At 46.2% G+C, this 23746-nt stretch overlaps 2 protein-coding genes and 1 long non-coding RNA gene across 18 annotated transcripts in view; 1 reads left to right on the forward strand and 2 right to left on the reverse strand.

Moving 5' to 3' along the window:
• On the reverse strand, window positions 1-16617 carry JMJD4 (jumonji domain containing 4). Of its 7 annotated transcripts, XM_050942715.1 has the most exons (8): window positions 15821-16050; window positions 15111-15457; window positions 14715-14839; window positions 13469-13634; window positions 11146-11271; window positions 5192-5459; window positions 3200-3346; window positions 1-1193 (listed from the first exon to the last, which is right to left on the reverse strand). In XM_050942715.1, the coding sequence occupies exons 2-8, from the start codon at window positions 15188-15190 to the stop codon at window positions 882-884; spliced, it is 1224 nt and encodes a 407-aa protein (XP_050798672.1). In that variant the 5' UTR covers window positions 15191-15457; window positions 15821-16050; the 3' UTR covers window positions 1-881. The 7 variants fall into 7 exon arrangements, with proteins under 7 accessions (XP_050798672.1, XP_050798671.1, XP_050798670.1 ...); XM_050942714.1 differs by lacking the exon at window positions 15821-16050 and adding an exon at window positions 16541-16617 and having other exon boundaries at window positions 14715-15406; XM_050942713.1 differs by lacking the exon at window positions 15821-16050 and adding an exon at window positions 16497-16583 and having other exon boundaries at window positions 14715-15406.
• LOC127045952 (uncharacterized) lies at window positions 8389-10495 on the reverse strand. Its single transcript, XR_007772861.1, has 2 exons — window positions 9381-10495; window positions 8389-8983 (listed from the first exon to the last, which is right to left on the reverse strand). It is a non-coding gene; the product is annotated as an uncharacterized LOC127045952 (long non-coding RNA).
• A 67-nt stretch (window positions 16618-16684) lies between the features above and the next one.
• The window catches only part of SNAP47 (synaptosome associated protein 47), a 115643-nt gene continuing 108581 nt past the window's right edge, over window positions 16685-23746 (forward strand). For all 10 annotated transcript variants that reach the window (XR_007772840.1, XR_007772839.1, XM_050942690.1 and 7 more), the window contains exon 1: window positions 16685-16783. The gene's annotated coding sequence lies outside the window, so the exon portion shown is untranslated. The remainder of the gene's footprint in view (window positions 16784-23746) is intronic.

A 23746-nucleotide genomic window follows, 5' to 3' on the forward strand; every position in this document is an offset into this window, starting at 1 on the left:
TTGACATTTTTAAACATTTTAATGTGCGATATTAAAAACAGCAATTTTAAGTGGTCACCTGTACTGGTCACTTCATAAGTCAATGACTGATTACGTTTCAGCTCAGTGCTTAAAAACCTTCAACTATAATCTGAATAGAAGCACTAGTGGCTAGAATTAAACTACTCATACTCTCTGTTAGGAGACAACTTACTGCAAACCCCTAACAGCAATGGGAGTGTTTTTTATAGTTTAACTGAAAATGCTTGTGAGGCTACTTCCCTTGCAGTCATTTTCAATGTGTATTACCCTTAAGTTCCTAGGTTGTGCTATGTAACCACACAGCACTGCTCTTAGTGTGTTAATACCCTTCCTTTCATTCACACACTGTCTACAGCTCCATACAGACTTCCATGTTTTTGCCTTTCTAGAACTCTCTTTCATTCAGGCTCTAGGTGATCTCAGTACAGAGAGGTGAACTTGCTGAACTATAGATGCTTTGGTGTGTAGAATTGAGAGGATACATCTCAAAAGTTCATCTTTTTGGTTCTAGACAACTCCAATGGCTGAATTTCCTCCGTGGCTGATTCTCAGGAGCATAACTTCTTCCTGCTATGATCAGTTGAGCTGCTTGCATTTCTGCTACATGGAATGAATCTAATCTCTGACTCTGCTGGAGATTTCTTCCCTTTTTAGAGTGGTTTCAATATAAACAGGAAATTTAATGTAGTGTACTCAGTTTCCTAACATGCTTTTTCTCTTGATTCTATATCCGCGTCCTCCCCATCCACATTAAGGCTCATTGTGCTTAAATTCTAACGGGGGAAAATAGGGAGACTTTTTATGATTTGTCTACATGCAGCTATGTTGCAATAGGTACAAATACTTGAATAAATATGGAACTATAACAGTGCTGTGTCTATTGCGGCTTTCAGGTGGTGTAGTAATGCCTCAGGAGGTGGGGACAGCGATTTAGGGTTCAGTTTCTTGAAATCTTCATTAGCATTTAAGGATGTTAAAACTTGCACAGTCCTTTTTAAATCAAACACCGCGTGGAGCATGCCCAGAGCGGAGGTGGCAGCTCTGTGAGTGTTCTTTGCGGAAGCTTCTTCATCTAGAACGTGGTTTAAGACAGAAATCCTGTTCTCCGCGATTACCTTAAGGAAGTTGTAGAACTCCTTATAGTTTATGCCTGTGCAAGATTTCATGATTACCTAAGGGAGAAAAAAACCACATTAAACGTTGACTCCTTATTTACGGCAATAGTTAGAGTTAAAAGCAGCTGCCTTATCAAACCAGTAAGTAACTGAAAACTCTTTGCAGTGTGTGACTCCTGTTTGCTATTTCCTGATGCCTAATAACAGTAAAATCCATTAATTGACAGGAAATCTCACTAGTCCCAACAAAACCCTTCCCAGTATCCCCAGAGTTTCCCCTAAACTTTTATCTGACCAGTTCTTCTGGCTGGGGTTCCCCCAGCTCAGTAAGAGAGGATCTTACTATTTCCAGTAGAGAGATCTCACGCAGGGAAATATACCCAGCATCTCCTATGAAACAAACAGCTAACAAGCACTAATTGACTTAATAGATGCAGATTAACAAACCAATTTTCTTCAGTCACACATTCTACACAATCATAATCGGACTGGAGGCCCTTTGTTCTTCAAAGACCTATTGTTCAATTATCAGCAAGAAAGTGAGGGAATATGAAAGGTTTTATTTTTACAGCTTGAGAACTCTATTTTAGAAACAAGGGACACACAGGCTTGCTTTTAACCTTTAGCACTTGCAGATTAGCGAGGCAATCAGTAATGAGTTTCTATTAACATTTCAACGTCCCCAATATTTGTGAATCATGTAACATATAAAAAGATGACTAGCTAAATCAGGGTTTCACAGTCATATACCTGCTGCTTACCAAAAATGGACCTTGAAAACAATCACAATTTACCACCCTGTTCCCATAATGCATCTTTTATTATGGTATAATTAAGATACTTCCTTTATAAAACTTTATGGAAATAAGGTATTCCTTCAGCTGAAGGAAATTCCATCGATCCTGGGTAACATGTAGGACACCAGATGTTGATGTAGGTTCAAACACCAGGAATCATGTTACCAAGAGGCAAAGGGTGGTTGCCAAGCAAATTACAGTTGTGCAAGTAATGGCAAAGTCCTGCCTTTGGAGAACTAAGAGTGCTGCCACATATGGAACAAGGAAAAAATAAAAGCAGGAGTAATACAAATGTACCTTCATCCCAATCCTATTATTATTATTTAATATATTTGTATCACATCAGTACCAGAATCCTCAGGGCACATCTGCACTGGAATACTGCGTGCAGATGTGGTCACCCCATCTCAAAAAAGATACATTGGAATTGGAAAAAGTTCAGAAAAGGGCAACAAAAATGATTAGGGGTTTGGAACAGCTTCCAGATGACGAGAGATTAATAAAACTGGGACTTTTGAGCTTGGAAAAGAGATGACTAAGGGGGAATATGATGGAGGTCTATAAAATCATGACTGGTGTGGAGAAAGTAAATAAGCAAGTGTTACTTATGCCTTCTCATAACACAAGAACTAGGGGTCACCAACTGAAATGAATAGGCAGCAGGTTGAAAACAAACAAAAGGAAGTATTTCTTCACACAGCGCACAGTCAACCTGTGAAACTCTTTGCCAGCGGATGTTGTGAAGGCCAAGACTTTAACAGAGTTCAAAAAAGAACTAGATAAATTAATGGAGGATAGGTCCATCAATGGCTATTAGCCAGGATGGGCAGGGATGGTGTCCCCAGCCTCTGTTTGCCAGAAGCTGGGAATGGGCAACAGGGGAAGGATCACTTGATGATTCCCTGTTCTGTTCATTCCCTCTGGGGTGCCTGGCATTAGCCACTGTTGGAGGACAGGATACTGGGCTAGATTGACCTTTGGTCTGACCCAGTGTGGCCATTCTTCTGTTCTTAGGACCTGGCGGAGGCAGCAAATAAGTACAAGCAGTAGCATATACACTGAGTGTTGCATCAATGAGATGGATTATCCCTTACGTCTCTCGCTATCACCTAACAAATTGGACTGTTCATTTCCCAGCCTGTAATAAAGCATGACCTCTCAATACGGATCAGTTTAGTGTCCAGTATCACTGAAATGCACTACATAGGAACTACAGTAGCCCAAGGAAAGGGGGGTTCACATCACTTGACTGACTGGGTGTTATACCTGGCATTGTAGATGCCAGTCCTCCATAGTGTCTTTCCATTCGCTGATTTCCCGTTGGACGGCTGCTAATTCATCCTGCAGGAAGCTCCACATGATAGCCACGTTGCAGCCATTCACCCAATTGTGGTTGATGGAAATGGTATCCTCCTAGAAGAAACCACAGAATCCAACTGATTATTCATCTCAGCCTAGAAGAGCGTGTGGTGTGATGTCTCTGACCCCATTACTGATTCCACAAAGTTGGTGCCAACCAGAGTAAATCCCTCATCCTCAATGACTGGAAAGGCCTCTCTGGGCCTCAACTATCTTCAGTGTCCACCTCTTTTTAACTCCCTTGCTAATCAAAATCTGCTTCCTAAGCTTCCCCCATACTCAGTCCTCCTCACGGACATTAGGCAGTTGTGCTCACATCTACAATCAGTACTGTGCCCTACTGCAGCCCACACCTTTAATGAAGATTAAATTAGCTGAACTATTGATATTGAAGAGGACAATGTATGTGGCAGTGTAAGTCAGATGTTTGAGATCCCCCTATGTCATCCAATCCTTTCCCAACCAGTGCAGGATATAGATGAGAATTAGCTATTTTGCTTAGTCTTCTAAATGATCAAGTGGTAAGAAGCATCTTTTGCTATGTCTAAAAATGGGACAGGGTTACTCCCTGCTGTTACTTCAATATAGTTACCGCAGAGACTGATCATTTGGGACACTGTTTTGCTCAGTGCAAACAGAAAGACAGTGCATATAGTACAGAAATGATTGAACTGACTCTAACCCCAAAGGCACCTGCCTATCGATTCTGATGTGCACCAAACCCTCAACTGTGAAATGCATTTAAAACCAAACATCACACAGATATACTGTTACTTTCCTCTACTATCAAAAAAAAAACAAAACAAAACAAAACAAAAAAACTCTCCCAACTTATGTCAGGATCCCATTCAAAACTATCCTCCAGGGCTTCTCTCCTGCAAGTGGATCCTCATGGGCACAAGGGATCTGAGTGCAGGATTGAGGTCTTGGTTTCTTAAAGCCCTATCTAAACTTCTTCTTATGAACTCTGATGCAGATCCTCAAAGATACTTAAGCTCCTAACTTCCACTGAAATGAACACCTTTGAGGATCTGGGCCTTTGTCTCTCTCTGCTGCTACCAAACATTTACCCTGGCTTTCCCTTATCATTCCTTATATTTTGCAGGTTTTGCTTCAGCAGAAGCTATAATTTCCAAAGATGGGTCAAACCTAGAATTACGTTTTTAGGAGAGCTGCTGAAGTTTTGGTGATGTGGATTAAACAGAAGACTGATCTGATATACCCAATATGCCTTGATTTTGCAAAATCCAAAGGCCAAGGTTTTGCAAAACGCAAACTAGGTCTCCTGGGTCTAACTTCGAAGTTTCTTCCCGGCATGACCAGGCTGAGAAACGCAACCTGTGACAGGACAGTATGGGAACCCAGTGAGAAATTGTAAACTGGTTTTTTTCCTGCTTTAGAATTAGCTAAAGACTCAGCAGAACTTTACTGCTTTCATAAAACCTTTTGATCTGCTAACGAATCATATAAATGTGTTAGTTATCCGATCACTGCTAATTCTTTTGGTGAAAACGGAAACAAAAATGGCATTTAACACTTCGGTCACTGCTGCATTTTCTGTTGTCTTTCCCTCCTCATTCAGTAATGGGCCCACCCTGTCCTTGGTCTCTCTCTTGCTTCTAGTGTGTAAGTATATTGATGATCTACATCTAGAAATTGGTCTGCTTAGGTTAGAATCCTCTGCTGTTAGTGTTACACAAGTCACTTTTCAGCAGACCAGCTGCTTCAGGTATAAGGCTAATCCTATAACACTTGGGGTCATAAGCTGCTGTTCTGAGAGTGTATTTCCCATAGATCGCAACTGTCACTTGCAAAGAGGTGGCTTGGCTAGTTAGGGCAACTCTTCAGATGGTTCTCAGGAAGTTAACTGATATAAATCTAAGTTGTCAATTATCTTACCAGGTTGTACACCTGATGGTGCCATCCACTAGGGATGAAGACTATCTCCCCTGCTTCCTGGATGATTTCAACGGGGGGGCAGCTTTGGGCATAGCGTGGGTAAATGCTGCTGTCCTGCAGACCAGGCGCAGTGACATCGAAGGGCAAGTTACCATGGCGATCTCGAAGGTGGTACTCCTGCCGAGGGGGATAGAGCAGCCATTTCTTTTTCCCGCAGATATTGGCAGACCAGCTGTAGGAGCGGAAGACGTCGGCGTGAAAAGGAGTCCTACGGGCCAAGTCAAAGGTTTAAGCATATGTGACGCAAAAGGCAAATATGATGCAAACAAGCACAAATCAAGTAAAGTTAAGACTGTGGGCATATTCTGGCTTTGGATATTTCCACACGAATCAATTTGAGCTGTGCAGGCATAGCTGAAGGCAGAGTGTGGCCCTGTCGGTCTGTTTTCAATTGTCATGTGTTAAGGGCCAAGAAAGCACCCTATTAATAAACTGGAGGGAGGGGGAGAGCAGGTCAGCTACACCCCCTTGTCACACTTTTCTCTGCTAAAGTATTAGTTTTCAGTTTGAACCTCAGACTTCAAAGGCAACAGATTCTGCAGTTTAGGCTGAAGCTAAGACTGAAAGGGCGGGTTTATCGCCACCGAATGGCAACGTTTTAGACTCAGGCCCAGATCCACAAAGACTCCCACTGATTTCAATGGAAGTTAGAAGCCTAAAAACCTTTGTGGCTCTGAGTCTTAGGGTACGTCTACAGTACGAAATTAATTCAAACTTATTCTATTCGAATTTTCGGAATACATTCGGTGTTGTGTCTCCCCACTAAAGTGCGTGAATTCGGCAGAGTGCATCCACAGTACCGAGGCTAGCATTGAATGTCGGAGCAGTGCACTGTGGGAAGCTATCCCACAGTTCCCGCAGTCCCTGCCGCTCATTGGAATTGTGGGTTAAGCTTCCAGTGCATGATGGGGCAAACACATTCTCACGACTGTTTCTGGGTGTGTGCTGTCACTTGCTCCTCCCTCTGTGAAAGCTACAGCAGACGCCATACTGCCAGCAGATGGTGCAGTACGGTGCACTGCCTGTCTCCTGGTACTATGAATCCACCTTGCATGTCCCCTCGTCTTTCTATCTACTCTTTTATCTAACCATTTCCCGCCTTTTTTCAGTTACCGTGAACCGAAGCAGCACAGCTTCCGCCACAAACTCTGCTCTCCCGCTCTTGCGTCGCTAGTTAATTTTTCCATGTTTTCTGCCCTGGGCTCACTTTGAAGCTACAGATGGCAACAATTCCGTGCCGTTTTTCGGCCATCATGACCTGAGCCGCACAGCTTCCGCCGCAAACTCTGCTCTCCTGCTCTTGCAGCTCTAGTGAGCTTCCCGACTCCGTGAAAGCTACAGGAGACAACCATTTACCGCCTTTTTCGGCCATCTTGAACCGAACAGGCCTCCTCCATTTTGCGTCCTTTTTCCAGGATTACCCGCGCAGGCGCCATAGCGCGGCAATCATGGCGCCCGCTCAGATCGCCGCTGCAGTTTTGACCATTGTAAATACCTCGTGCATTATCCAGCAGTATGTGCAGTACCTGCAAAACCGGACGAGGAAGCGACAACAGTGCGATTACTATACTGAAGAGGACATGGACACAGACGTTCCTAGAAGCACAGCACGTGGTGATTGGGAGATCATGGTGGCATCGGGCCAGGCTCATGCCGTGGAATGCCGATTCTGGGCCCGGGAAACAAGCACAGACTGGTGGGACCACACAGTGTTGCAGGTCTGGGATGATTCCCAGTGGCTGTGAAACTTTTGTACGCATAGGGCCACTTTCATGGAACTTTGACTTGCTGTCCCCTGCCCTAAAGCGCAAAGACACCAAAATGAGAGCAGCCCTCACAGTTGAGAAGCGAGTGGCCATAGCACTATGGAAGCTTGCAACACCCGACAGCTACCAGTCAGTCAGGAATCAGTTTGGAGTGGGCAAATCTACTGTGGGGGGCTGCAGTGCTGAAAGTAGCCAACGCAGTCACTGATTAGATGCTATCAAGGATAGTGACTTTGGGAAATGTGCAGACTATTGTGGATGGCTTTAATATAGACGGAAAGCATATCCCGGCACACTTGGGCAGCCAGTACATAAACTGCAAGGGGTACTTTTCCATGGTGCTGCAAGCACTGGTGGATCACAAGGCATGTTTCACTGACATCAACGTGGGATGGCCAGGAAAGGTGCATGACGCTCGCATCTTCAGGAACTCTGGTCTGTTTGAACAGCTGCAGGAAGGAACTTACTTCCCAGACCAGAAAATTACCATTGGAGATGTTGAAATGCCTATAGTTATCCTTGGGGACCCAGCCTACCCCTTAATGCCATGGCTTATGAAGCCATACACAGGCACCCTGGACAGTAGTAAAGAGAAATTCAACTATAGGCTGAGCAAGTGCAGAATGGTGGTAGAATGTGCATTTGGACATTTAAAAGCTTGCTGGCGCAGTTTAATGACTAGGTTAGACCTCAGCGAAACCAATACTCCCCTTGTTATTGCTGCTTGCTCCACAATATCTGTGAGAGTAAGGGGGAGATGTTTATGGCAGGATGGGAGGTTAAGGCAAATCACTTGGTGGCCAATTATACACAGCCAGACACTAGGGCAAATAGAATAGCACAGCTGGGCACCCTCCGCATCATTAAACTGCTTTGAAAACCAGTTTAATGACCGTCCAGGCTACAGTGTGACAGTTTTCTTTGTTTCTGCTTGAAGGAAACCTGCCCCCTTGGTTGACTCTACTTCCCTGTAAGTCAACTGACCTCCCCCCTTCGATCATTGGTTTCAGGCTGAGCAAGTGCAGAATGGTGGTAGAATGTGCTTTTGGACGTTTGAAAGTTTACTGACTCGCTTAGATCTCAGCACAACCATATTCCAATTGTAATTGCTGCTTGTTGTGTGCTCCACAATATCTGAGAGAGTAAAGGAGAGGCATTTATGGCAGGGTAGGACGTTGAGGCAACACGCCTGGCAGCCAATTTCACATAGCCACACAACAGGGAGATTAGAAGAGCGCAGCAGGGCACGCTGCACATCAGAGAAACGTTGAAAGCCAGTTTCATGGCTGGTCAAGGTACAGTGTGACAGTTGTATTTGTTTCTCTTGAAGTTACCTGCCCCCTATATATATGAAAGGAAATAAAGTCAAAATTGTTTAAAAACTGTTCTTTATTATTTGTTGCACAGCACATTGAGAGAAACCCGAAGGCAGAATGGGGGTAGGGGGGTTGGGTTAGGGGGGTGGAGGAGGAGAGAAGGACAAGTTAAGAAACCAAATCAAAAGTTCGCATATGCCAGCCTTCTGCTGCTTGGGCGATCCTCTGGGGTTGAGTGTGTGGGTCCCCATAGCCTCCCCCCTCATGTTCCTGGGCATCTGGGTGAGGCGGTTATGGAACTTGGGGAGGAGGGAGGGCGGTTATACAGCGGCTGCAGCGGCAGTCTGCGGTCTTGCTGCCTTTCCCACATTAGATCCACCATACAGCGGAGCATGTCAGTTTGCTCCCCTATGAGCTTGACCATAGCGTCCTGCCTGCTCTCATCACACGTCTCCCTCCGCTCTTCCTGTTCCTGTAATGCTTTACGGGACTCCATAACTGTTTGCCTCCACGCATTCAGCGGGCCCCATCAGTGCGGGAGGACTGCATGAGCTCGGCGAAAATGTCATCCCAAGTTCGTTTTTTCCACCTTCTAATCTGGACCAGCCTCTGGGACGGACTAGATAGGGGCTGCGTTGAAACATTTGCACCTGCGGGAGGAGAAAAAGGGAGGGTAGCATTTTAAAAGATACATTTCAGAGAACAAAGGGGACACTCTGGTGTGAATGAGCCATGACACATGGCTGGGCAACAGAATTCAGCTTGCAGGCAGCCTAGGGGCACGTGGGGTTCTGCTGCTTCTACGTTCATTTCAATATTTCCGAACGGCTGGGCCCCCTTTCCCACAGCAAGCAATGCCTGGTGGGTTTGCCATATAAAAGGAGGGCCTGCAGGCTCTCTGGGATGATCGCTTCACACAACACACACACCCCGCGTGGCTCTGATGAGGCTCTGAGCAGGGATGAGCCCTTTAAACGCGAACAGCCCAGCACGGCTCGGTTTCCCTCCTGCCCCCCACCGCGTGGCTCAGATCAGGCTCTCACTCACCAGAAGTATTTTCTCCAGGGTCATGGTCTGGGAGTCTGAGTGGGGGGAGGCTATTGGATCCAGCGTTCAGAATAGTTCCTGGCTAGGGGAGAAAGCGGATTCCCCACTTGCCGCCTGTGCACTGTCCTCCTCCTCCTCTTCATCCTCCAACGACTCTTCCTCCTCGCTCTGTATAACTCCCCCCTTGCAGGTGTCCATGGACAGTGGTGGAGTAGTGGTGGCATCACCCCCTACAATTGCATGCAGCTCACGGTAGAAGCGGAATGTATGGGGCTGTGACCCAGATGGCCATTCGCCTCCCTGGCTTTTTGGTACGCTTGCCTGAGCTCCTTGATTTTTGTACGACACTGCTCTGTGTCCCTGGAGTAGCCTCTTTCCGTCATGGCCCTGGAGACTTTAGCGTGTGTATTTGCATTCCTTTTTTTGGAACGTAGTTCTGCCACAACAGACTTGTCTCCCCAACATGTGATGAGATCCAGTACCTCCCATTCGGACCATGCTGGAGCTCGTCGGCGAATCCAGGACTGCGTGATCTCCTGTGATGGTGGACTCTGCATGGTCACCTGTGATGGTGGAGTGTGCTGATGGTGACCAAACAGGAAATGAAATTCAAAAGTTCCTGGGGCTTTTCCTGCCCACCTGGCTAGTGCATCGGAGTTGAGAGTGTTGTCCAGAGCAGTCACAAGGGAGCATTCTGGGATAGTTCCTGGAGGCCAATAACGTCAAATTGTGTCCACAATACCTTTAACCCAGGATTGCGATCGCGATTTAAGCGCTACTCCACTTGCCGGTTGGAGTACAGGAATCAGATTAAAGAGCCTTTTAAATCGAAAAAAACGGTTTGGTCGTGTGGACGGAATCATTTTTTTTTTTCCCCAAATTAACTCAGCTAATTCTGAAATAACAGGCTAGTGTAGACCAGGCCTTAGTGATTTCCATCTGAGAAGTGCTCACTCAACTAGTCAGCACCCCCGTGAGGCTGCAGCTGGCACTGCAGGTTTGAAGAATTCCTTCAGTACTGTACTCTAAATAAAGGAGCTCCAGTGATGCTTATACACTGTGCTTTCATTAATACTGAGTTCAATTATCATTAATTGTTTGTATTACTGTAGTGCCTAGAACCCCCAGTCATGGAACAGCACCCCATTGTGATAGGTGCTATACAACCACAGTCACGTCCAAGTTCTAAGTAATACTCCCAAGTTCTCCCTCCTGTTTTCTTCTCCCTGGATACACTGAGCCAGAGAACCTAATGTGAGTGACTAGTTCTCACCTCTGTATATCCCTTACTAGCCTTGGCTGCAACCTTTAGATCAGATTCCGCAGCCCACACTCAGGCAAATCTCCCCAGATTCTTCCTGTTAAGGATGCAGGATGGGGACCTGTACTGGCCAGGCTGCTCCCCTTTCACAGCTCACTCTGTGGGTTTTATGACTAGAGTCATTGCGAGAGATGTTGGACAGAACGGTGCCATCAAGCAATATCATCTAGCCACATTTACTATACACTTAGGTAATACGTGCAGCCTTAGTATTCCTATGACTGTCCCCACTGCCGCCTTCTCTCACCCCCATCCCCTGTTGTGATTTATACCTGTCAGTCACACGTTGTCCCTATTTAGACTGCATGTGCCTTCGGGGAAAAGGGCTGCCTTATGTTATACTTGTGTGGTGCCTGGTCACAACTCACCGCTTGCAGTACTACTGTAATGCTAATAATTATTTAAAACAGTGCATCGGAATTTTAAAAAAATCAGTTACTTTACCATGAACCTTTAGGTCCCATGTAGACAAATCGATAATCATCCAGACCTATGGCATCCCAGTATTCATTCAGCCAGTCAGAAGTGAAATAGATGGGGGTTGTATAAACATCTTGCTCTGGGAAAGCCCTTAAAAAGACAAAGTATTGCAAAAAGGCTTCAGGGAAAAGAAACATTCATCATCTCGTTTCCCAAAGCTCAGCAGCAGAGACTGGTCAGGTGGCTGGAGCAGTGTCTCATTGAGGCCATTACTGCCTTGCTATGTCATCCGCTACAAGCCATTCAGAATCACAGAATATCAGGGTTGGAAGGCACCTCAGGAGGTCATCTAGTCCAAACCCCTCATCTAGTCCAACCCCCCTGGAGCTAGAGTCACAAGGCTTTGCAACACCCGACTTTTAGGCCGCCTGGTGGAATTCCCAACCCTGCGTCAGGTGTCCAGGAGCCCTATACAATGCCTGGGAAGAGTCAGACACCCCAAAAAGGGATTTTCAAAGTCGGCATGCTGAGCAGGGAGCCACGTAAGCTAGCCAGCAGGAAATGCGGAGTAGGGTGGGATCTCACGGAACCTATGGACTTTAGACACCTACAGAGTTAGGTGACAGCTCAGCAGTGATTTTGTGAATGCCAACAGCATCTAAATGTTGGATGTAGGCATCTAAAGGGGCAGTTATGCTTAAGTCCCCCTCATGAATCTAGCCCTAGGTGCTGCAAAATGGGTGCAACTGTGTTTTCCTACCTCACAGGAGAGTTGTGAGCGTTAACTAAATTCCTCTTAGTAAACACATGTCCACTCCAGTAAGAAGTCTGCACAACTAGTCAGTCGTCCCACTTGGTTAACACATTCAAAAAAGCCAAAGCTGGATCGTAGGCTTTTCAATGGCGTTTGGCAGTGGTTCTCCAACTGAGGTGTGAGGAGGTTTGGGCGATGTTATGATGCCGCATCATTTCCATCTGCAGGGGCGGCTCCAGGCACCAGCACGCCAAGCGCGTCCCTGGGGCAGCAAGCCGCAGGGGGCACTCTGCCGGTCGCCGCGAGAGCGGTAGGCAGGTTGCCTTTGGCGGCATGCCTGTGGAGGGTCCGCTGGTCCCGCGGCTTTGGAGGACCTCCCGCAGACTGCCTCCGAATTCATGGGACCGGGGACCTCCCGCAAGCAAGCCGCCGAAGGCAGCCTGCCTGCCGTGCTTGGGGCGGCAAAATACCTAGAGCTGTCCCGTCCAGCTGCTTCTACAGGCATCCAGGTGCTCCATGGCAAAGTAACATCTAGATGTCTGAACAAACAAACAGACATATGCAAAGGCCTTATCTAGATGCCTCTGTGAGAAGTCACTGCCACACCGATGGAGAATCAGAACTCACTCGTAGCAAACTTGAATCAGCAGCAGAGCTGCCAGCCACGAGCAGCAGCCATTCAAGGAAGATGGGATACAAGAGCAGAGGGAGAGGAGCACTAGATGGGTGGGCAGGACAAGAAGGGGAGGATGCATCCAGGCAGCATGCACGGGGCAGAGACGGAGCAGGGAAATTTGTGCATCGGGAGATAGGAACAGAGCAGATGGGAGGGGAAGATTAAATGAAGAGCAAAGTTCTCATGATTTATTTTGATTTAAAAGAGGAAAGACTGCTTATTGCATTAAACACAATTAAAAATGGTAAGATTTTTACCTTACTAACCAAAGGCCCAAGCAAAAGCCAACCAGAGGTGAAAGTAAGTGGTCAGGACCGGTATAGCGATAAGAGGTGGTACACAGCCGACCACAGCAGCAGTGGGCAGCTTCCCAGGGGCCCAGCAATTTAAAAGGTCCCGGGGCTCCCGGCAGTGGCCAGAGCCCCTTGGTCCTTTAAACCACCGCCAGAGCCCTGGGGTTCCCGGCCACCGTTAATCACTGCCAGAGCCTCACGGTAGCGCTAGCAGCAGCGGCTGGGAGCCCCGGGCTCTTTAAATCGCCCCCATGCCATGCTGAAGGGCTAGCTAGGGGAATCTGGCCCAGCCCCACTCTTTCTGCCTGTGGCCTTGCCCCTTTTGGTTGAGATCCTCTGCCCCCAACTCTCCCCCCCCCACACACACACACCTTGCTCAGGACCCTGGCCTCCCTGTATACTGGTAAGTCCCTTAAGTTACTTTCACCTCTGGAGCCAACACTATGAAAATGTTTAAGAACTCTTTGGTGTGGGGCACATTTAGATCAGTACAGTGCAATAAAAATATTTCAGTGGATAGGTGCCTTCAGTGAAACCATCAGGTAACGAAAGATCAGTGTCACGGTTTAGCAGCAGTTCACTGCTGTATTACAGCATGCTGAGGATTCCAAAGTGCTCTCTTACCTGTACAAGTGCCAATCTTTGAGGTAGAGGCATCCCCGGGGTGAATGGTAGTTTTTTTTAATGTATTCTTTCCAATAACTTATGTACTCCTTGAGAGGGATCTGTTCCTTTGGATTAGAATTGTATTCCTTGACATCACAGTTGGCAACAGGTACTACAGCCTTCCCTGAAATATAAACTTTTTGAGCCAATTGGGAAGCAGAACAACTGGTGCCAAAACTGTAATCCTTCCATATTTATAGTATGTTAGCATCTAGTATCTGGGCCCCATTGTGCTAGGTGCTGTACACACACTTATGAAAACATGGTCTCTAGCCAGCCTCGCTTTCCTGATACCTTCACTAAACCTTAGATCAACATTATTCATAGCATGATTTATGGAAGTGTTAACTGAATGAGGCCATGCAGCAATGACACCACCCAAATTGCATCAAAGCTAAGTGTGTTGGGAATGGGATATGGCCTGTAGCCAAAACTCAGAATCTCTCTCAGCATAAAGAGGGACTTAGATTTCCAGAACAGCCAAAGCTTGCATCCATCCAATAGAGATCCTATAGACTTGAGCATGTGCCTGGGATTACCCACGTGTGTGAAGTTAAGAAGGAGTGTAAATTTGCACGATAGGGCCCTAAATGAGTTCAGATTTATTTGTATACTAAATTAAAGCTTGGCAAAGGGTACGAACGAGGGTAGAAACTTGTGAATAGGGAAGTGTTATTTACCCCTTCACATAACACAAGAACCAGGGGTCATCCAATGAAATTAATAGGCCCCAAATTTAAAGCAAACATAAGGAAGTACTTCTTCACATAACACAGCCAACCTGTGGAACTCATTGCCAGGTGATGCTGTGAAACTGGATTAAAAAAGGAATTAGATAAATTCATGGAGTATAGGTCCATCATTTGCTGTTAGACAAGATGGTCAGGAATGCAGCCCCATCCTCTGGATGTCCCTAAACCTCTGACTTCCAGAAGCAAGGACTGGATGACAAGGGATGGATCACTCGATAACTGTCTTGTTCTGTTCATTCCCTCTCAAGCATCTAGCACCGGCTATTCTCAGAAGATGGGATACTGGGCTAGATGCACCATTTTTATATATTCTTATAAATTAATGTATCAACTGAGAGGCTGATCCCTTTAAGGCTCAGAGGATAGTTGTCACTGGCAGAGGCCCTGTTATTAACAACTCTTTGACTTTTATCATTCATATTAAATGACATATTAAAAACTTAATCACTTACCAAAATGCTGCAGTAGATAATCAAAGTTAGGCTTCCCATCTCGAGTCACCCAATTCCTCCTGCTGCCCCAGCCCTCAGTGAATTTAGCTGAGAAAACACATGGGTGGTTGGGAATCAGATAGTCCCTGAAAAAATCGGAGTAACTGAACGATTCTACCTTTTCAATATAGTCAACATGTCCCTGGGGCAGGCAGACTGCATCATGAGATGCGCTGCTGTAATCATGAAAGAATGCAGTGGAGCAGGCAAATGCTGCTCTGTCCATTCAGATTATATAACTTTCCTGGTACTTAGCTGAGAAGGTGCTGATCAGACAATATTTAGTTAAGATAAAATAAACAGTTGTACAGTACATTAATCTGAGTGGATCTTTCAAATCTATGAAAATTAACTCACAAGTAAAAAAATGTCCAGTTCCAAAATATAGATAAAATCTTGCAGGAAAAGCCTTGTTCTTCCCATCTGTGTTTCACCATATAGGGCTAGAAATATTCTTCAATGCTCTTCATCCTTCAATGCACCTTGATCGAATGGCTACTTTACAAACAAATCACAGTAACCAAAGCCTCTATTCTTGTAGATCTTTCATGTCAATGGTAGATAGTCTAGTTAAATGTTCATATTAAATTATTCCCATGCTTTTGCTTGGCATTCTCAATAGGTCGCAGAAGAGAAGGGCCACTTGCCTGTTTCTAGAAATAAACAGCAGATATGTTCATTTCGGTGGGGTTCTCTCCCCAGATCTGTGAATAAAAAGAGAAGCTTCTTTTGCAAGCAAACAAATAAATAAAATGTGTCCAATTCTAAGATTATCAGACTGTAAAGAAAACACTAAATAGGATAGTTTTAAAAGGTTAGAGCTTGCAGGAATCAAGCTGGGCTCCTGCATTTATTCCATACTCCCTGCACCGCTCTGTCTGCTGCAAATGGACAGGCAGCTCCCAATCATTAAAAATTAATAAGGGAGTTGAAAGGGAACAGGGAGTGATAGCAGCGATGCCTGGGGGAAATGAGATAGATGATGGGGCAGGGAAGGCACCTCCCCATATCCCCAAACTCCCCTTAATCCCAGCATCTAAAGGGAAACCCGAGAGCCTGAAACTCACCCCTAAGCCCCACCCTGAGAGAGACCCAGCAGACACGAAGTGAGGATCCCCAGGAGAGGATCAGGGTCCAGGCCCCTGCTATCAGGGGTAGGGGCTGGGGCCTCTGGAGAGGAGGGGGAATCCGGGCTCCTGCTATCGGGAAAGTTGGAGGGGCTTCGGGCTCCCCGCTGGGGGGTGGGGGGCAAGGGCCTCCGGGATCGGAAATGCAGCATCCCAGCTGGGGGGGGGTGAGGGGCCCTAGAATGGGGGGTCCGGGTTCCCCGCTATGGGGGGTGAGAGGATCCGGGATGGAGGAGCAGGTTTCCCGCTATGGGGGGGGGTGAAGGGCCCCAGGAAGGCGGATGAGGCATCCCAGCTGGGGGGGGGTGAGGGGACCAGGAAGGGGGGGCGGGTTCCCCGTTATAGGGGATGAGGGGACCCGGGAAGGGGGGGTCCGGGTTCCCCGCTATGGGGGGAGTGAGGGGACCAGGGAAGGGGGATGCGGCATCCCACCTTTGGCGGGGGGGTGAGGGGACCAGGGAAGGAGGGGTCCGGGTTCCCCGCTATGGGGGATGAGGGGACCAGGGAAGGGGGATGCGGCATCCCAGCTTTGGGGGGGGGGATGAGGGGACCAGGGAAGGGGGATGCGGCATCCCAGCTTTGGGGGGGGGGGTGAGGGGACCGACCGGTCACGCACCGTGCGCCCGCCGCTACCCGGACGCATTATGGCAACGCACGCACCCCGTGACCCGGCTCCCTAGGTGCGGGCGCGGGGAAGGCGAGGAGGGGGAACCCGGGTTGCGCCTGCGCCTGGCGAGGGCCGGAACCTGGAGCGCGGGGTCGCACGCTCCCGGGGGGGAGAGAAATCGGGGAGGACAGGGTGGGGGCGGCTCGGCCAATGGAAGTTCGCGGCAGGCGCAGGCGCGGACGGCAGCGGCGGCGTAGTGGGCGCTGAGTGAACCCCGGCCCCTTTCCTTGGGGGAGGTGAGTCGTTCGTGCTTTGTGCCCCCTCCCCACGGCCGCTTTGTCAGAGGGAGGGAACGCAGAGATCCCTGCCGGGGTCACTGGGGGGGCAGCGGGGTGTGGAGGGCCCCCTAGGCGTGGGGGGCGCTGCGGGGGGGAGCAGCGGGGTGTGGGGGCCGCTGCGGGGCAGCGGGGTGTGGAGGGCCCCCTAGGCGTGGGGGCCTCTGCGAGGGGGGGAGCAGCGGGGTGTGGAGGGCCCCCTAGGCGTAGGGGCCGCTGCGAGGGGGGGGAGTAGCGGGGTGTGGAGGGCCCCCTAGGCGTGGGGGCCGCTGCGAGGGGGGGAGCAGCGGGGTGTGGAGGGCCCCCTAGGCGTGGGGGCCGCTGCGAGGGGGGGAGCAGCGGGGTGTGGAGGGCCCCCTAGGCGTGGGGGCCGCTGCGAGGGGGGGAGCAGCGGGGTGTGGAGGGCCCCCTAGGCGTGGGGGCCTCTGAGAGGGGGGGAGCAGCGGGGTGTGGAGGGCCCCCTAGGCGTGGGGGCCGCTGCGAGGGGGGGAGTAGCAGGGTGTGGAGGGCCCCCTAGGCGTGGGGAGGGCACTGCTGGACGTGGGGTGCAGGGCATTTCAGACTAGCCTGTCCATGATACTAACCTGGGCAGAAGCTTCAAACATCAGTGAAGCCAGAAGCGAAATAGTGGTACCAAGAGAGGTTTGAAATATGAGTGGGCAACTGAAGATTAGTTATCTTGGAAAATACAGCTTATTCTTGCAGGATGGGGGAATACCTGAGAAAGACATTCAATGAGGGAAACAAGAGTGGGATGCTCTAACGCTGGGGATGGTGGGGGAAGGCACATGGAAAGTGGATGCTAAACTATGTGTAATGTAACAGCATATGTAGAAGCATGATGTCACAGACTGGGAAAAATTAAGAACACTTGTCACTTATGTAATGCTTTTCAGGTGATGATCTCAGTGCATTTTATAAAAGAGGAAGAATCACCTCATCCTCATCATCGCAGCAGAAACTGAGTCAGGGAGCGATTAAGGGACCTGCCTAAGGCTACATAGTAATATTGGTGGCAGAGACAGAGAGAGACTCAAAGTCTCTTGGTTCCCAGTCTGGTATCCTACCCCCTGGATCACATACAAGTCTTGTCCAACTGCACCTGGAATATCTAATTCAGTTCTGGGTGCTGCAATCCTAGAAGAATATTGACACATTGGTAGGAGTTCAGAGAAGAACAACAAAACTAATTGGAGGGCCAGGAAAGATTGAAAGGGTGAAAGATGTGACTTGATTAAGTGGTGATTAAAGGATTGGGGAGAGACATGATGATGTACAGATATTTAAAGGGTTAAAACGTGAGGGTGGAGTGGAATTTAGTTTGATACTCAGGGATATAACTAGTAGTATTGAAATTAAAAGAGGCAGGAGTTAAAAAAAAAACAACCCAAAAATGTAGCCTGAATCCAAGCAAAGGTTCCTAACAGTGGGATGTGTCTGGCTGTGGAATATTCTCCCTGAGTAAAAGCAGAAGTACCATTGCTTGGGATATTTAAAACTAGAGTGACAAGACACTAGCAAATACAGTGTAAGAAACAATCACAGCTGGACTCTGGGAGATAGGATGAAATAATAGGTCTCTTTCATCTTATATGATGATTTAATTTGTACCAATTGTTATTTGCATTTAAATTGCCGTAGTACCTAGAGGCCAAATGGATTAGGGCCCTGTTGCATCGGGTGATGTACAAACACATAGTAAATGACAGTCCCTGCCTCAGATTGCTTACAGTCTAAAAGACAAGACATAACTGGTGATTGAGATAAAAGTGGGCAGTGATAGAGGTAAGGGAGATGGTAACAAAATAATTTTATTATCATTTATTATTTGTATTCTAGTATGGACTAGGACCCCACGGTGCTGGGTGCTGTACAATTCAAGTATAAGACATCAGATTGATATAGCTAGATGGAGTAGTACAAGGAAACAGTGAGACCACAGAGACAGGATGAGGAAAGGGATCTATATTCCATGTTTTTGGGAGGTGGAGTGGGTTTAATTAGGAGGGGATAAGCTAAAGGGAAGGGAACAGGGGAGAAGAGGGTAGGAAGAGCAGGAATGGAATGAAGCTGAGTGAAGCAACAGGGTTTGTCTACACTAGAAACGCCACAGCTGAAGTGCTGAAATGTGAACATGTACTACAGCGATGGAAGGTCTGTAGTAAATCCATCTCTTGGAGAGAGGGTAGTTAGGTCAATGGAAGAATTCTTCTGTTGACCTAACACCAGGGTACCGGGGGAACCTATTTTCTGTCACGGGCCATTGACCCACATTAAAAATCAATCACAAGCCACTCACTCGCCCAGGGGGGCTCAGGGCTTTCCCCTGCAGCAGGGCAAACTGGTGCTCGTGGCTCCTGCCCAGCAGGGGAGGGCGCCGTGGGCCAGATTAAATTAACCAATGGGCCCAGTCTGGCCCATGGGCCATAAGTTACCCACCCTTGACCTAACAGTATCGGCACAGGGACTTAGGTTGGCTTAACTACATTGCACAGAGTGTGACATTTTTCATAGTGTAGACCAGGCCTGTGAGGGAAGAAGAAGGTGAAGCAAATAGCCCCTGTGCACAGGGCAGAGTAAGTCAGAATAGTCAATGGTTTTGACAGGAATGTCCAAATGTCCCTGATTTGGCTACTTCTCTTTGTACCATGTGGAGTCTCTGGCTGGCTCCTGAGTCCTCTGCAACCCACATGGTTGGGGGAGGGCAAGCACTGCTTAGGTCTTAGCCCCTCCCTCCAAGGGAGTGTGTGTGTGTGTGTGTGTGTGTGTGTGTGTGTGTGTGCGCGTGCAGGGGGGACGGATGGACTGGGGAGCGGTTTGTCTCTGCTGCACAGTTCTGAGTGTAGGGGAGTGCCAGGACAAGGGTGGCCCTGGCTGGGCTCTGTTTTCCCCAGTCTCTGTTTTGGCTGCTTCTGGTCCTACCAGGTGGAGTATCCGGGTGGTTCTTAACTAAGGAGAAGTAATCACAGCTCACCACTGGCATAACCACTGTAAACAGTTTATGTCTGGAACTGTATGTTTAAATATGTTTAATTCCTTCCCCTCCAGCATTCATTCCCTGCTCTTTTTTTGGGGGAGGGGAGGCTTGGGATGGGAGGCAGGTCTGTCCTCCTATGCTAATCATGCTTCTTGACGTCTTGACTTCAACTGTTATGTAGTATTGCGTGCTATTAAATAGTTGCCACATTCTGTGTGGTTGGTGGCTTCATTGTTCAATTAAATGATTCCTGACTGACTAGTTTATATACCATTTCAATTTCTAAAGTACGCTGAGATCTTCTGTGACAAAAAAGCCTGCTATAGAACGAAGATGATGATTAAGCATATCATGGGGAAAATGCATATGCAATAGCTATGGACAATTACAGTTTCCGAAGTCACAATTAGTAATAGATCCTTGCTTGTGCATTCTGTCTTCAGGCACAGAGAGAAACTGACTAGCAAGATAAAGAATGTATAGCCTTCAGTGAGTCAAAAGTCATGTGACCCAAGAATACATAGCATATGTAAATCCCCAGTAGCTGATTATTTTCTTCTACTGGAGAGAGAGGAGTTTCGTCAGGTGTCTGCCTTCTGCCAAGAGTTAAAGAATAAAGATAGTAGTGAAAATTTATCATTAGACCTTTTCTTTTTGGTATCAGGTGTAGTAGGATTTTGCCCTTTCCACAGTTAATTTGTTTTTTTGCTTTGGGCATTAAGAAATAGAAAGAGAAAACAAACAAACAAAAACTAACCTGCTGTCTTGAATACAAAGGAAAAACTTACAAAGATGGCAGCCCTGAGGCTGCTTGAGAATCCTGAATCTGCAGACAGAGGTAAATAACTTGATATATAATATTTATTATTCCAATTATGGTGGCACAGTTGAAAGACCATAGTTAAGGTTGCATCAGAGATTTTAGTTTAATTATGTTTAGGATCTGGGAGAAAATGTTGTTTGAATGGGAAGCTATTGGATGTTTACAGTGAGAGGAAGGATGATCTTATGGACTTTTTCCCAAACCCAAGAAATGGTTCATATCCAGTCTGAGATCTGGCAAAAGTTTAGTATCAGTTGCTTTATTCAAAACTGTCCTTACGTTCCTATAGACAGAATGCGAAGAATGGCCATACCAAACAGTAGGAGAATGTATTATTACTAACAAGGGCTAACAACTGAGAAACATCTTGTTCCAGTAGGTAGGGCACAGGGCTGGGAGTTGGAAAACCTTGGTTATTTTTCAGGCTGTGCCACAAACTTCCTATGTGATCTTGGGCAAGTCTCTTAATGGTTCTGTACCTCAATCTCCTCATCTGTAAAATGGGACTGATATCCCCTTACTTAACGGAGGTGTTGTGAGAAATGTATTAATATTTGTGATAGACAAGGTGACTGAGATAATATATTTTCTTAATATTGTTATATCTTCTAGACTTTGCTCCTCTAAAAGATATTACTTCGCCTACCTTGTCTCTCTGATATGATTGTTAATGTTTCTTGAGGCAGAAGCTAAGTACTGTGTAACTATTTTATTTGTTTTAAATAAGTACTTAGAGGTAAATGCCAGAATGGTAAATAATCTCAGTCATTTAAATAAAAGAGAAGGTAAAAACACTTATTGGTCTTTAAATTGTTGTTCAAACTGTAACTAAATGTATACAGTCAATTTGAAATCTAGTACATTTCAAAAAGTTAGGTCTGGTTTACACTTAAAAGTTCTACTAGTCAGGAATGGGTTATTAGTTAAAAAAAACAAAAACAACTTAAGGGAACCAACATAAGTTATACTGCTATAAGCCCTGGTGTGGACATAATTATAATGTTAGAACTGTGCTTATACTAGCATACCTTGTGTCTGTTAGCCAAATCAACTTAATCTATACCTGTATAAAGACTTCTATGTATCAGGAAGGTTTTGCTGGTTTAACTGTGCTTGCAAAACCCTTAGTGTTAGGTGCTGCACCTGCTCTGGAGTATCCCTGCTAATTTTTGTTGTTTTACAGTCACACTTCACTGTTCTTTAAAATTATTTCTCATCCATCTTTCTGTGCGAAAGACCCGCACAAACAAAAGAAAATGACTGACTGTACATAGGAAACAACAAAATTGACTAAGCACAAAGTAGTGTCATGCCCAAAGTAAACAAACTAGAAAAACAGATAAATAAGTTGGGTTTTTTTTCCTCTTCAAACCTTTCAGGTATAAATGTAATGTATTAGATATAACAATAGTAAGTAAAAAAAATCCTTGAGATAATTCTTTCTGAGCCTCACAGTACTCTTGTGAAGTAGAGAAATATCACCAATATATAGGTGGAGAAATAGAGGCTAAATGTTTTAGCAACTTATTCAAGTCACACAGCAAATCGATGGCATCGCTAGCTTGAACTCCTTGCTCCTAGTTCTCAGCCTTGTGATTGGTCTGTTGGCTAACCAGTGTGGATTTAGTGGTCAGGAAGACTCGATCTGATGTGGATTTCTACATTAAAGTGCATTCTGGAATATGCTGCTCAACCAGTTTCAGTTTTGTTTCTACTGCCTATCCCTCCCTTCTGACATTTATCTCCAGACTTCTCCTTGTCCAGATCTATTCCACCCCCTCCAATCTTCTATTCATTGAACTTTTTGAAACTTTGCACTTTCAGAGAGAGGTAAGGGATTGACTCTGTGTACACAGATTTGCAGAGGAACAATAGGGCTGCTGCATCTGAAGAAGTGAAGTTTTTTACCCACAAAAGCTTATGCCCAAATAAATCTGTTAGTCTTTTAGGTGCCACCGGACTCCTTGCTGTTTTAATAGGACTGTGGTCTGTTATTTCTCACCTCTGTATATTTATTTATTTTAGAACATTTTTGCTGTTAACAAGCATGTTATCTCCAGAGACACAAATCCACAGTTTGATGCTTAGTTTTGCAGTTCTCAGTGACGGTGTCTTCTAGACTGAGCACTGAGTCCCATTGGGTAGATAGAAAGATTAACCTAAATAATCTATACAGAGGCCCCTGGAACTCCATAAAACTGGGTCCCTAATCCATGAACTACTGGAACTCATTTACAAAACTTTTCTTAAACATTACATGAATATGTTGTCTCATACTATAGAATTAGAATTTATAGTCCCTATTCCATGATAAGACATTATAGCTCAAAGATATATCTTAATTAAAACTATTTTTAGATAGGTTTGTTCCTCAAAAAACATTTTATCAAAAAAATCCGATAGTGTTAGCCTATCTAGATTTACTGGATTTCCTTGTTTATTTTGCCTCAGCCCGAAAAGTAGCTGACTTGAAGTTGTTGTAAAGGAGATAATGTAATGTGTGTGTAGGATGGTAATCCTGCTAGGACAAAAAGTGACAATTCATCTTGCAAACATCTGCTATGGGCTGGATTCTGGTGCCCTTACTCACATTATTTTCAGTGCGGCTACCTGTGGAGTAAGGTACTGAAGTTGAATGTGTCGGATTCTGGCCCTGTGTGAGTAGTCCTTATGCAAATAGGCCCGTTGATATAAAAGTGATTAGTAGTGTGAGTAACCAAAGTTAGATCCACAGGTAGGAATATCAGTGCCAGGAGTGTATATGAATGTATGTGCTTAGATATACAAGATCTGGTGACTAGTTGTAGCATGCGGGCCAAAGGAGAATCAGACTGATGGCATTCAAAGCAAGAAGATTGTGAACTTTTTGGCTTGTATTAGAATTCCTGAAAATTCTCACAAGGGGAAGCAGATCACAGTTGAAATCAAACTAGTCATTAGTGTCACAACGTAAATTGCTGTCTAGATTAATTTGACTTTGGAGGCCACACGGTGTAAATAACCTACCCTTTCATTGCTTACAGCAAATAAAGTACCATAGTACCTTAAGCCTGTGTTGCAACACTGAGGATCTGTAATTTTTGTTATGATTCATCAAAGACGTCAATAAGATAATTAATCCATG

This window comes from Gopherus flavomarginatus, chromosome 2, assembly GCF_025201925.1.
Source record: "Gopherus flavomarginatus isolate rGopFla2 chromosome 2, rGopFla2.mat.asm, whole genome shotgun sequence".
Lineage (NCBI taxonomy): Eukaryota > Metazoa > Chordata > Testudines > Testudinidae > Gopherus > Gopherus flavomarginatus.

What these genes read in the sequence shown, in the direction of transcription:
- JMJD4 (XM_050942714.1), bottom strand. Translation starts at nt 14,979, where the DNA reads ATGGACAGAGCAGCATTTGCCTGCTCCACTGCATTCTTTCATGATTAC. An exon ending in ATGGGACCTAAAGGTTCATG is followed by an intron (nt 5,460 to 11,145) that starts GTAAAGTAACTG and finishes CTTGGCCCGTAG; the next exon opens with GACTCCTTTTCACGCCGACG. An exon ending in ACCATCAGGTGTACAACCTG is followed by an intron (nt 3,347 to 5,191) that starts GTAAGATAATTG and finishes GGTTTCTTCTAG; the next exon opens with GAGGATACCATTTCCATCAA.